Source organism: Canis lupus, chromosome 9 (assembly GCF_003254725.2).
Source record: "Canis lupus dingo isolate Sandy chromosome 9, ASM325472v2, whole genome shotgun sequence".
Classification (NCBI taxonomy): Eukaryota; Metazoa; Chordata; class Mammalia; order Carnivora; family Canidae; genus Canis; species Canis lupus.
This window is the reverse complement of record NC_064251.1, coordinates 55,143,131-55,156,649: the sequence shown is the minus strand read 5'-3', so window position 1 is coordinate 55,156,649 and position 13,519 is coordinate 55,143,131. Positions and strand designations below refer to the sequence as shown.

Below are 13,519 nucleotides of genomic sequence, written 5' to 3'. Positions count from 1 at the left end.
GGGTCATGAATTCAACCCTGACATTGGGCATAGAGCTTACTTAAAATAATAGTAAGAAAATAAAAGTAAACTGAAGACATGAGTATATAATTTCAAAATTATAATTAATTTTTAACTATTAGGGACACCTGAGTGGCTCAGCAGTTAAGTGTCTGCCTTTGGCTCAGGGCATGATCCTGGAGTCCCAGAATCGAGTCCCACGTCAGGCTTCCTGCATGGAGCCTGTTTCTCTACCTGTGTCTCTGCCTGTGTCTCTACCTCTCTCTCTCTCCGCTTCTCATGAATAAATTAAATAAAATCTTTAAAAATAAATAAACCATGTCACATTTTCTCTGCTGATACTCTGGATGCATAGTACAGTTACCTAATAACATAGGTCCAAAAAAAAATGTTGAAAAGCAGTTATTTCCTTAAAAATGTGGTTTAGGGGCCCCTGGCTGGTTCAGTTGGTGGAGTACACAGCTCTTGATCTCAGGATTGTGAGTTCAAGCCCCACACTGAGTATAAAGATTACTTAAAAATAAAATCTTTGAAAGAAAGAAAGAGAAAGATACTTGAAAAAAAATAATGCAAAGGAGAGAAATCATCTTTGCTGAAAGCAGAGTAAAGCTCTTGAGTTAGTTTACCAATATCACTCCTTAAAAGGTAGACTTAATAAAAATAGTCCATCTTAGTTATGGGTGGCAGGGATGGAGGGGAACACATGGAAAGCAGATGTCTATATAACCAAAAAGTTTTTTCCACATATACATAGAGAGGCATATATGGGAGACTGGGGTATTAAAAACCCTAGTAGCTGCATGTGAGAATATTTTTTTCTGTAGAGAGGAAGAGGGGTGGGAGGAAGGTGGGGGGAGGGACAGAGGGAGAGGGAGAGAGAATCTTAAGCAGGCTCCACACCCAGTGAAGACCTCAGTGTGGGGCTTGATCTTATAACCCTGATATCATGACCTGAGGTGAAATCAAGAGTCAGATGTTTAGTCAACTTAACTACCCAGATGCCCCTGTATGTGAGATGTTTTTAATGCATGGTTTAAAATATTAATCATTTCTTCTGTTAACTATAAATTATAAATTGAAAATATCACTTCTAAATTCACATCTTATATAAAAATTCTTTTGAAACTTTAAAAAAATATATTTTATTTATTTATTTGAGAGATGGGGGAAGATAGTGAGAACGAGCAGAGGCAGGGGAGAGGGAAAACAGGCTTCCCACTGAGCAGGGGGCCCCATGAGGGGCTCGATGCCAGGACCCTGAGATCATTACCTGAGCCAAAGGCAGACACGTAACTGAATGAGCCACCCAGGTACCCCTGAAACTGTTATTTCAACGATTTATTTAAATCCACATTTTCTGGGGCACCTGGCTGGCTCAGTCAGAAGAGTGAGTGACTCTCGATCTTGGGATTGGGAGTTTGAGGCCCACATGGGCTCTAGGGACTACTTAAATAAAACAAACCAAAAAAAACCCACTTCATATTTTAAAAATGTATTAAAAATTAATAAATCCACATTTTCCTTTTAGCTTCTGGTCTTAAGCCTTCATAAAAATAATTTAAATTTTGGGGCAGCCCCAGTGGCGCAGAGGTTTGGCGCCGCCTGCAGCCTGGGGTGTGATCCTGGAGACCGGGGATGGAGTCCCACATCGGGCTCCCTGCATGGAGCCTGCTTCTCCCTCTGCCTGTGTCTCTGCCTCTCTCTCTCTCTCTCTGTGTCTCTCATGAATAAATAAATAAAATCTTAAAAAAATAACAATTTAAATTTAATATCCAATTGAAGGAAATGTAGCTTGAATATATTCAGGTAAAACGAGCACTCTTTAAAAAAAAAAAGATTTTATTTATTCATTTGAGACAGAGAGAGAGAAAGAGAGAGCATGAGCAGGAGGGAGGGGCAAAGGGAGAAAGAGAAGCAGATTCCCTGCAGAGCAGGGAGTCAAACATGGGGCTCTATTCCAGGACCCAGAGATCATGACCTGAGCTGAAGGCAGGCAAGACACTTAACCATAAGAGCCACCCAAGTGCCCCCAAACCAGCACTCTTTATAGTTCCTTCTTACTAGTCCAATCCTAACCAGGATTAAGGACCACGGGTGATATTCTGTTGTGGGTGACAGCCTGTAAAGACCATCAAGTTGTGATGAATGAGTATCACTTTGACCATGTTAGCATATACAGCATTCAAAATGCTTCTTAAAAGCACCAATGAATAATTCACTCTATAAATGCCAGCAGAAAACTAAAAGCTTAAAAGGTCTGGAAGGGAAAATCAAGATATTTCTCTCAGGGACCACTAGAAAGAAAGATCAACTTTCATTTCCATTCTCTGGAAATGGGCTTTCTCACTCTATTTTGTATGAGGTTACTCAAAAAACAAGCAAGAAAAAAAACCACAAAGAGTAGTTTTAAATTTATGGGATCTTTCTAAGAAATTTTAAGTGTTTTATATATTAAACTTGCTCTTCAGACAGGCTAATTAAGAGGTAAGAGAAAAATATAATCCTCTCATAAGGATACTGGATTTTAAACTTGGTTGATCTGAAGAGCCACAGGGAAGCTTAAAAAGGAGATACCTGGGCCCAGTTCCAGGCCCTCCGAAATGGAAGGTCCAGGGTTGGGTCCAGGAATGTTTTGTTTTTCTTTCTTTCTTCTTTCTTTCTTTCTTTCTTTCTTTCTTTCTTTCTTTCTTTCTTTTAAAAAAACTCACCACAAGATTTCCAGATAAAGACAGCAAAATAAAATTTGATCAGAGAATTGTGCTTTTCCAAAAAGAGGTGAAAAGGATGAAGCACAGAGAGTATCTGCCCCAAGTTGTGTTACTATTGAATGGAAGAATCAAGAGTTCATTCCAGGTCTTGGGGCTCTAGTGTCTGTTCTCTTAACCACTTCACTGACCTGCCCATATTGAACATAAGTGAGGAGAAAAGATATGATATGTAACATGGAAGAGAAGGAAGGAAGGAAGGAAGGAAGGAAGGAAGGAAGGAAGGAAGATTGGCAGGAATGAAGGAAAGGAAGGAAGGAGGGAGGGAGGGAATGATAAAAACAAAAAACAAAAAAACAACAAAACAACAAAAACACCCAATCTGGAAGAAAAGAAGCAAAAGCAAACTCCTCCAGAATATTTTACACTACTGACAAACTTAATAAAAACACAAAGCCAATAAAGCAAAGAGTTCCCAGACCACAAACTAAAATAGACCACAAAACTAAGGAAATGAACTAAGAACTAAAGCACACACTACAGAACTAATAAATGAAGTGGGCTGGATACCAAATTGAACAGAGCAAAGTTTTGAGATAATCAAAATGAGGAAAGCAACTAACAAAAGCAAAAAAAAAAAAAAAGAAAAAAATTTACCTAAAGAACAGAACTCTCTGACATGAGGAAATCTCGTATCTCTGCAGTATGTACAACCCAGTAAGTAGTACAGAAAAAATATTTAGATGGAATTGAAGAACATTCCCCTGAAATGAAGAGTTGAATCTGCATATGAAAGGGCTCTAAGGAAACAGACAAAGAATGATCAACCACAAGGCTGAGCTTGGAGATGTTATCAAACTGCTAAATGGAACAAAAAATTCTTCACATATATTGTCAAAAAAGCAAGTCACTTACAAAGAAAAAAATATCTGGCCGGCTCCAGACTTTTCCACCAAAAAACAATGCAGCAGCAAAGTTTGGAGAGAAAGAAAACATGACTGGAGAACAACCAGGCCAAATTATTATCAGGTGGGGGGTATTCTCAAACAGGCATGAACTCGAAGATTACTCCACAAACTCTCATTAGGGAAGGAAATATTTGCATTTATTTTTGATGCCAAGAGACAGTGGAGAGGCTGTGGTAGAAGGAATGGTGGTGAGAATACATTTATATTTAAATACAGAATTAAGGGGCGCCTGGGTGGCTCAGTTTAGCATCTGACTCTTGGCTTTGGCTCAGGTCATCATCTCAGAGGCGTGGGATCCAGCGGGGATCGGGCTCTGTGCTCAGCACAGAGTCTGCTTGAGTCTCCTGCTCTCCCGCCCCCCCTCCCCCACCATGCACACACGCTCTCCCCCTCTCTCTCTTAAATCTAAACAAACAAATAAATAAATGCAGAATTAAGACAAATTAACTGTGGGACCATGTTACAGAACAAATTATATAACTCAATTAGAAGAGGAGGCAAAACATGTAAATATTATTTTCTCTATCTTACTTGGCAGTGAGTCAGTTGAGTCTGTTTAAAATTATAACATGGAGTTAAAATGAAAACAGAAATGACATCCTGCAAGTTTTCCATAATCGTTCTGCTAAATCTTATATATAAGAGTTTAATATTTATGGTTTGGCAAATCCTTCCATTTGCTTTGTATGTCTTTTTTATTGTGAAAGTAAATGTAAGTTGAATTCCTTATATATACAATATGCATTATGTTTTATAAAATGATTTCTATATAATTACCCTTTATTGACAATGAACTCCAACTTAAGAAAAAAGCTGAGCAGGACATGGATGATTCATCAAAAAGGAAGTAAAATGGCTCAAATGTATAAAAACAGACTCAATCTCACTGATAATAAGAGAAACAAAAATAAGACTCAGACTCTCCAATTTTTACTTATCACATTGGCAAAGATAAAAAAAGACCAGCACCAAGAAGTACTGAGGGTCAAGGTAAGTAGCACTGCACATGCTCTGGTATGAGCCACAAGGGTTATGGCCTCTCAGTGGCAATTTGGGGAACTCTATCGGAACCAGAACACTCCTTTTAGGAACAAAGTCTTTAGACAGTCTTGTCCAAGTGGATTACTCAAGGTTATTGCAGCTTGGTTCAGAGTTGCAAACAATTGGAAACAATTAACATGTCCACCAACCCAATGTGATATTCTAAAACCGCAAAAATAATGAATCCTCAGAACAATCTCCAGGATGTATTAAAGCAAGGGCACACAGTACTGCTGGGGAAACAAGGAAGAAAACACACCCTCGTGTGCCTGTGTTGGCATAAAATTTCTCAGGAAGGATAAACAAGTGACTGATAACATTTATTGTACCCAGGGACAGGGTAAGAGAAGGGACCCTTCATGGTACACCATTTTATTTTATTTTATTTTATTTTATTTTATTTTATTTTATTTTATTTTATTTTATTTTATTTATTTTATTATTTTACTTTATTTTATTTTATTTTATTTTATTTTATTTACTTTTAAAATATTTTATTTATTTATCCATGAGAGATACAGAGAGGCAGAGACACAGGCAGAGGGAGAAGCAGGCTCCATGCAGGGGTAGCCCGATGTGGGACTCAATACCAGGACTCCAGGATCACTGAGCCGAAGGCAGACACTCAATCGCTGAGCCACCCAGGCGTCCCTCATGGTATATCATTTTATACCTCTGGAATTCTTAATCATATGAGTTCATTATCTGGTCATAACAAATAATTTAGCTTTTTAAAAAAAAATTAACAGTTGAACAGGCAATCAATAATTGGTGCTCTTAGATAGGTCATATGAGATGTTTTAAAACTTTGTTAGGAATTTGACCTTACATTGCCTTGAAGAAATATTAAATAACTCTGAAGTAAGTATAACAAGGGTCAGTAAATTTTTTCTGTAAAAGATAAGATAGACTTGCAAGTAGGTCACATGGTCCTGTGGCAACTAGTCAATTGAAATTGTTTTTCAGAAGCAGCCATAGACAATACATTAATGAATGGATGAGGCTGTGTTTCTATAAAACTTTATTTACAAAACCAGGCAGTGGATGGATTGGGACTTGGCCTGTAGTATGTCTAAACCTATAGAAATCAGAGCCCTAATTCTCATCCTTTGCTTCTAAAATCAGTTAGCATTTCTTTTCCTCTAATGTTAAAAAAAAAATTAAAATGACTTAATACCAGAGGTCTCCCCAAAAAGATCATGTTGCTTTTTCAACATCATACTGCTATTTCAAGCAAGCATTTATGGACTATGCATCAGTCACACTGGCCTTTCCATTCCTTGAACATGTTTCCGCCTCAGGACCTTTGCACTTGCTGATTCTTTGGCCTGGAAGAGCTATGTCCAGACTTTGGCATGCCTGCCCTCTCTGTCCTTCTGTTCTCAAGCAACAGTTTTCCCTGTCCTGTCTAGTTAAGTAACCCCCACCCACCATCATGCTCTATTACATCACTGGCTTTTCTTATCTGGGATGATAAATGTTATCTTTAAATGATTTGATATTTTGCTTATTTGCATGTGGAGTCTATTTTCCACAGTGAGAAGGTGAGCTCCAAGGTATCTCATTCCTTAGAGCTCCCCTGGAACTCTGTTGACATATTATTGGTTGTTCTGTTTGTTGGTAAGCCCTCATCAGCTCTCACAGCCTGTGCAAACACATGATTCTCCTTGAAGCACTAAGGACCAAACATCTTAGATCCGGACCTGTCAATTCACTCTTTCTACAACTATTTACTGAGTACCTAGTATGCATCAGGCATTGTCCCATACTACTGGGATACTCTAGGGAACACAACTCAAATCCCCTGCCCTAAAGGGGCTTCTTCCATTGTAGTGGAGAGCAGTGGAAAAATGAGCAGTAAACATGATATCTAAGAAAATTATAAAGAATGTTAGGAAGTTATCAGTGCTATGGAAAAGCCATAAAGTACAGCAGATGAGGTAGGCCTCACTGAGCAGATGACATCTGAGGAAAGACTTGAAGGAGGCAAGGGGGTGGCCCTGTGGATCGAGGAGAAGAACATATAAATGATACCCACATGGAAAGGTGAGCCCTGGAGTGATAGCATGCCTGGTGTGTACAAGAAACAGCAAGGAGACTGGTATTGCTAGAGCAGAGAGGAGGGAGAAGGAGGAAAGAAATGATGTCAGAGGTTGGGGGATATGATCACATAGGGCTTTGTAGGACATCCATGGTAAGGATTCTAATTTACGGAGTAAAATGGGGAGTTGTTGGAATTTTGAAGAGACTGCCAAGATCTAGCTGCTTTGTGGAAAACAGACAAGAGGAAATAAGAAGGGAATAAGAGAAACCAGTTAAAAGCCTCATAATAACCCAGGTGAGAGGTGATGGAGACTGGACCACGGTGGAGTTTACCAGTAGGGGTCAGATCCTGCATAAACTTTCGAAGTACAGTCACCAGGACTTCTCAATGGCTTAGACTGGGGATGAGAGTGGGTAGTGGCAGAGAAAGAGGGGAGCCAAAGGAGACTCCAGGGTTTCTGACCTAACAAGGAAGGAGGCAGCTGCCCTCAAGTGCCTAGGGAAAAGTTGGGCTATGCAAATGTAGATTTTAAGTGGACAGATTCGGTTTCAGACACGTATTTCAGATAGGTTTTATTTATTTATTTTTTTTTAATTTTTTTTTTTTTTATTTATTTATGATAGTCACAGAGAGAGAGAGAGGCAGAGACACAGGCAGAGGGAGAAGCAGGCTCCATGCACCGGGAGCCCGACGTGGGATTCGATCCCGGGTCTCCAGGATCGCGCCCTGGGCCAAAGGCAGGCGCCAAACCGCTGCGCCACCCAGGGATCCCCAGATAGGTTTTAGACATCCAACTGGAGATGATGCATAATCTGTGTCAGAGTCCAGGATAGAGGTCTACCTTGGAGGAACACATCTGTGAGCCATTGTCACAGAGATCATAGTTAAAGCCAGATGAGATTCTCGAGGGAATACAGATCGAGAGGGTAAGATGACAGGGACTGGGTATTAGCGCACATCGGATGAAGAGGCAGGGGGAGAAGGAGAACCCAGCAAGCAGGGTGAGAAGGAACTCCCAGTGAGGTAGGAAGGAAGCCAGATTGGAATTTCAGAGGCCAAGAGAGAAGGAGGAGGAAGCATCTACCTCGTCAAAGCTGCTAATGGGCCAAGGACTCTGAACTGAGGATAGGTGACTGGGTTGAAGGATATGGAAGTCACCTGAAGAGCAGTTCAGGCTGAGTGGTGCAGGGTTAGTTTAACATAGAGAGAGGGAGGGACTGGAGCCAGCAAGGAAGATACTCCTGAGAAGTTTGGCTGGAAAGGGGAGCAGAGAAATGGTGGCAGATGGTGAGGGAGTGAGTTCAAAGGAAGTTTGTTTTTGAAGGACGGCATGCTCATGTGTCGATGGGGATAATAATCCACCAGAGAATGAAGAACTGAGGGCATGGGAGAGAGAACCACTGGGGCTGAGTTCCAGAGTCAGAGGTAGAGGTGACACCTGGTGCACAGGAGGGGTGCCTGGATTTAGACAGAAGCATCTCGGGGCAGGGGGCACAGAGACATGCGGTCAGATGCTGAGAGTCTGAGGAAGTCGTCTTCTGACTGCTTCCATGTCTTCAGTGACATAGCAAGCAAGTGGTGAGGATGGGAAAGGAGGTGCTGGATTTGCAGAAAGGGGAGATGCTGAGTCACCTGGGTGAGTGGGGAAGCAAACCCCCAAAGGAGAGAAGATGCTTATGTATCAGCACTGCAGCTCAGTATCAAGGAGAAGAACAGTCTGAAGGGTTAGTAATCATCTTGAAGGCATTTGTTCAATCAATCCTGATCCTGTATATCACCTTCTCCCAACAAGGACAAATTGAGACACCTCTTAGGGATGTAATAAAACAAATGTTAATAGTTAAATCTCAGGGGGCACCTGTCTGGCTCAGTTGGTGGAACATGTGACTCTTGGTCTAGGGGTTGTAAGTTTGAGCCCCACATTGGGCGTAGAGCCTACTAAATATCTATTTAAATCCCAGGAAAAGTACTTATCAAGAGATTACCATCAGAACCCTAATACTAATCCTCTGTTTCAAGTTGTGAAACATGATCTACAAGAGGGCAAAACATCAATGGAGAGCCATTATACTTTACCCTAAACCCACACTGGAATTTGCATTCTTTTCCAAGAGCCTCCCATTTTGTTACTTGCATCCTCCATCCCTCACCTAGGGTGATGAGAAAGGGCAAGAAGCCAGAGTGTGATCCAGAGGAGGAACTAAGAAAGGCCTTTCCCTTCGTGATACAGAACGGAGCAGACACTTGCTAGTGCTGAATTAATGGCATCTAATTACAAACCTCCCAAACAAAACAAGATCGTGACAAAGGTGTCAGGGAAGACAAGCGTCAGCTAATAGAAAAAGAGAGACAACAAACACAGATAAATCCATAAGGCAAGACCGTGTTTAGGCTAAAGATGTATGTATCCCATTTTCATAGGAAAGCCATTTTATGACTACCAGTGCAATATTTAGATAATCAGCATGAAGCAGCCCCTTCCCTATTCCTACATTCAGGATGAGAGGCTGATTCATATACGCAGTGCTAGAAATCGATCTGGATTCAGCAAGTCATAACGGTTGTTTCATTGAGCAATATGTTTTATGTTTTATTTACTCAATGGAAGCAAAACTTGTCATCCATAAAAGCAATCCATATGCACCATTAAGGTGCTTATTTATAAACAATACCAGCTCTAAAAGAATCTACCTTCTCTCAGTGACACATGAATATACTCCTTCTACAGACACTCTTTGGGTTCAAATTAAATGTTTCTATGCCAAAAGTCATCTGGATCTTTATCAGGTTTCTTTTTGTGTGTGTGTATGGTGGGGGGGGGGGTGTCAGATCTTTAATAGGCCTTAAAACAATCTGCATAGACCAATTCAACCAAACAAGAGATCATTAAAGATTGTGCATGCCACATCAAGTTCCAGCTTTGTTCTACCAACAACTTTTACACATTTTATCTAAAAACACACATTTCTTGGATAATTTCATCGTTAAAGATGTAAGAGGTCCAAGCACTTTTAAAATGCTGCTCCACAGGACTCTTACAGGCTGCTGGATGGAGGGTAGATCGGGAGAAGCATTTTGGAAAACTGTTTACTTAAAGCTAAACATCAATGACCCCACATTTCCACTCCTGGGTGTAGACAGACTTTATAACCCCACACAGGGGACAAGCAATCGCCAGTGGCAGCGGAATGGATGGACTGTGGTATACTCACACACCCAGATGCCAACCACCAATGAAAAGAAGCTACCACTGTATGCAGCCACATAAATGAATCTCACAAACATTAATGTACAACAAAAGAAGGCAAATACAAATAGTGCCTAATAAGTGAAATATGTTCACATGAGGTTCAAAAACAGACAAGACTGTCTGTGTCATTCGAAATCAGAAGAGTGTACAACCATGGGAAGAGGGTGATGCACCAGAAGGGCAGGGGGCCTCTGGGGCTGGATTTGCCTGTTTCTAGTATCTGGGTCCTGGTGACACAGGGGTGTTCACTCTGAAGATTTCTGGGGCTGTACACTTAGGATGTGTACTTCTCTGCACAGATACGTTATATTTCAATTAGGAGTTTTCTGAAAAGAATATACTTATTTTTCCAAGTATATTCAGAAAATATCCTTCAAAAAAAAAAAAAAAACCAGAGCCGGAGGGCAATAACTTAGTTTTTATTTTTATTGTTCCATGAAAATGAATTTTCTATAGTAAAAGCAATGATTTCTGTTCAAATATATTACCTCACATAAAAGAGGAAATGAAATATTTAAAGGACTATACATTCATAGTATAAATGAGAATATAAATTATAGTTACATCCATTTTGCAGTTAACCAATAGCCTTTTTCTATATCAACTTACCTGAGTTGCTTTGCATAGCTGAGTTCGATCTCTGTCCTCTCCTTTACAAATTTGATGTATTTCTCAAGAATGTCAATTCCCCACTGTGTGTGTTTTTCTAAGTTGTCAAATTGATCCTGTTTAAAAAACAAAGAGAGAGAGAGAGCTTATAATCCTTCCCTGTGATTAATATAATTTCAGTGAACAATTCTCTCAACAATATGTGGCTGCGTAGAAAGCAGTTCTAATATTTTCCATGATTGTACTGGGTGCTTTTCTTGTTGAGCAGTTTTAAATCAACATTACCAAATTTGGTTCGAAAACTGCCTGGGGTACTGAACTCTGACCCATTTGTTCATGTTAGAAACATGGTTTGGGGATATAGTTAACGTCCCGGTGAAAAGGAAAATATCTTTCCCAGATTCCAAAAGCCGAGAAGTGAAACACCCAGGTCAACTCAGTGGTGCTGCCAGCACCTTACCTGCTATCTCTGATTCCTAACAGCTCATGGAAATTTGGGGCAAGCAAATGGGAGCAAGAGGAGTTGAGGAGTTACAAAACGCTGCTTTCTTCAAACAGATAAATAAAATGACTCATGTGGACTTTATTCAAACATTGAAACATTTATCAACCCCACACTGTGTGTCAGGAAAGGAGCCGGGTAACCGATGAACAGAAATAGAGCCCCATCTGCAGATGCCTGCAGGTTCCTAGCCTGGAAGAATGAGAGGAGTATTCTAGCCACAGCTACTGCAAAGGCATGGACATATCCAGGAGTGGGGAAGGGGGGGGGACTTGTCAGGCTGGAGCCAAGGTGGGGCCTGGGTCCCACCATCCAAGGGAAGGATGGTGGTGGGTAAGAAACTAGACAGATTCCAGCCCATCACCCCAGGCCTCAAACAACGAGCAAAGTAGTTTCACCTCTCTGAAGTGGGCACAAGTGAGCTGCTGAACCTGCAAGGGGAGAGGGCTCCCCCACAGACGTGTTTGGAATCGCCAGGAGGTGGAAGCTGGGAGATGGTTCCCTAGTCCAGGGGAGGGAAAATGGGAGGAGAGGGAAGGACGCATGGACCTGAAACAACTACAATCAACTCATCTCAGCTGCCGATTGCAGGAGGAGGCTGCAAAGGGATATGAAGGAGAAGCGGGATTCTGGGGGCCTCCCTGCCTCTGGCTCCTGGGACTAGAGAGCCCAGAGGTAGCGTTTGGGGTGAAGTGGCATGTTGCTCGAGGGAGTGTCAGGTCCAGGAGGGAACTGGAAATGCAGATCTAATTCGGAGTTCAAGGCGGGAGGCCTGTGGGCTAGAGTTGCTGAAGCCACAGCCAGGGATCCAAGAGTAAAGCTGGCTGCAGCTCTGCACTGAGTTAGTGAGGAGGGCCTGACCCACAGAGCCCACAAAGGCCTGGGCAAGTAAAGGGAGTGTCAGGGAAGGGGGAGCTGCCACGAAAGAAAGGTGTCTGCTGTCTCCTGGGGCTGTGTGTGTGGCAGGAATAGAAAATGCAGGTCTGGCCCCAGCCTGGGACTTCACCACTGAGGGCCACTGAACATAGCCCAGTGTATAATCATTTGCCTAAAGATTCAGCATCAATCCCTGTCTAATTTCACAACTCGGTCATGAAGACCATGTCAAATGGGAAAAGAGTCCAATCGAGCATAAAAATACAAAGCCACAATTTAATCCTGTCAAAAGCGTGTGTGATCCAACAGGACACACTGGGTGCCATCCCACAGCTTGTTTTTAAAACCTAGCATCTTGGGACGCCTGGGTGGCTCAGTGGTTGAGCATCTGCCTTCAGCTCAGGGCATGGTCCTGGGGTCCTGGGATCCAGTCCTGCACCTCCCTTCTCCCTCTGCCTCTCATGAATAAATAAATGAAATCTTAAAAACAAAAACAAAGAACAAAGAACAAAAAAGACTCTAGCATCTTCGACCTGATACCTGTACTCACACTTTTATTCTGTTTTCCATTCAAAGCTGTGCAAACTGTAAAATGAGTACACACAGTTCCCTAGAAGTCCAACCTGGGTGGGTGCGGGCAGGCGGCAGAGTCAAAAACACTTTTTCTCCAATGTCTGAAATTCTATTTTTTTTAAAATTTATTTATGATAGTCACAGAGAGAGAGAGGCAGAAACAGAAGCAGGCTCCATGCACCGGGAGCCCGACGTGGGATTCGATCCTGGGTCTCCAAGATCGCGCCCTGGGCCAAAGGCAGGCGCTAAACCGCTGTGCCACCCAGGGATCCCTGAAATTCTGTTCTTAAAGAAAACTCATTTCCTCCACCTTACTCCCACCCAGGCCCACAGAACAGTTTGAGAGACTGTTGGGTTTTACTGGTGTGTTTCTTCTCATGGAAAAGAATCACTGTCAACTGTTTGTCTTTCGATCGAATGATCGTTTATATTACCATGTGTTTTTTATGGGACAGGGCAGCCCTGGTGGCTCAGCGGTTTAGCGCCGCCTTCAGCCCAGGGTGTGATCCTGGAGACCCGGGATCGAGTCCCACGTCAGGCTCCCTGCATGGAGCCTGCTTCTCCCTCTGCCGGTCTGTCTCTGTCTCTGTCTCTCTCTTTCTGTGTCTCTCATGAATAAATAAATAAAATCTTAAAAACAAAACAAAACAAAAAAAAAAAACAAGGGACAACTATTAGAGGTTCTCATTGATTCTTGGTCTCCAATAATATATTCCACAGGCATCGAGGTTCCACTTCAAGAAATGCTAGTCAGGAAGGTGATTTATTTATGCCATCTATAAAGACAAGGGTTGCCAAGCAAATTAATAGTGTAAACAAGACTGTAGGTCACTTGAAACTACTTGAAAGAACAAATATACAAACAACTCAAGTAATGCTTACAAACCATTCCTAGCTATTTATTTGTTATTTTTTAAAGATATTATTTATTTATTCATGAGAGACAGAGAG

The 13,519-nt window shown here is 41.7% G+C and overlaps 1 protein-coding gene across 19 annotated transcripts in view; it reads right to left on the bottom strand.

Moving 5' to 3' along the window:
- FNBP1 (formin binding protein 1) overlaps positions 1-13,519 on the bottom strand; it is a 152,155-nt gene that overhangs the window by 75,956 nt on the left and 62,680 nt on the right. For all 19 annotated transcript variants that reach the window (XM_049114980.1, XM_049114979.1, XM_025475468.3 and 16 more), the window contains one exon: positions 10,618-10,733. In XM_049114980.1, coding sequence (XP_048970937.1) covers positions 10,618-10,733 — 116 coding nt within the window. The remainder of the gene's footprint in view (positions 1-10,617; positions 10,734-13,519) is intronic.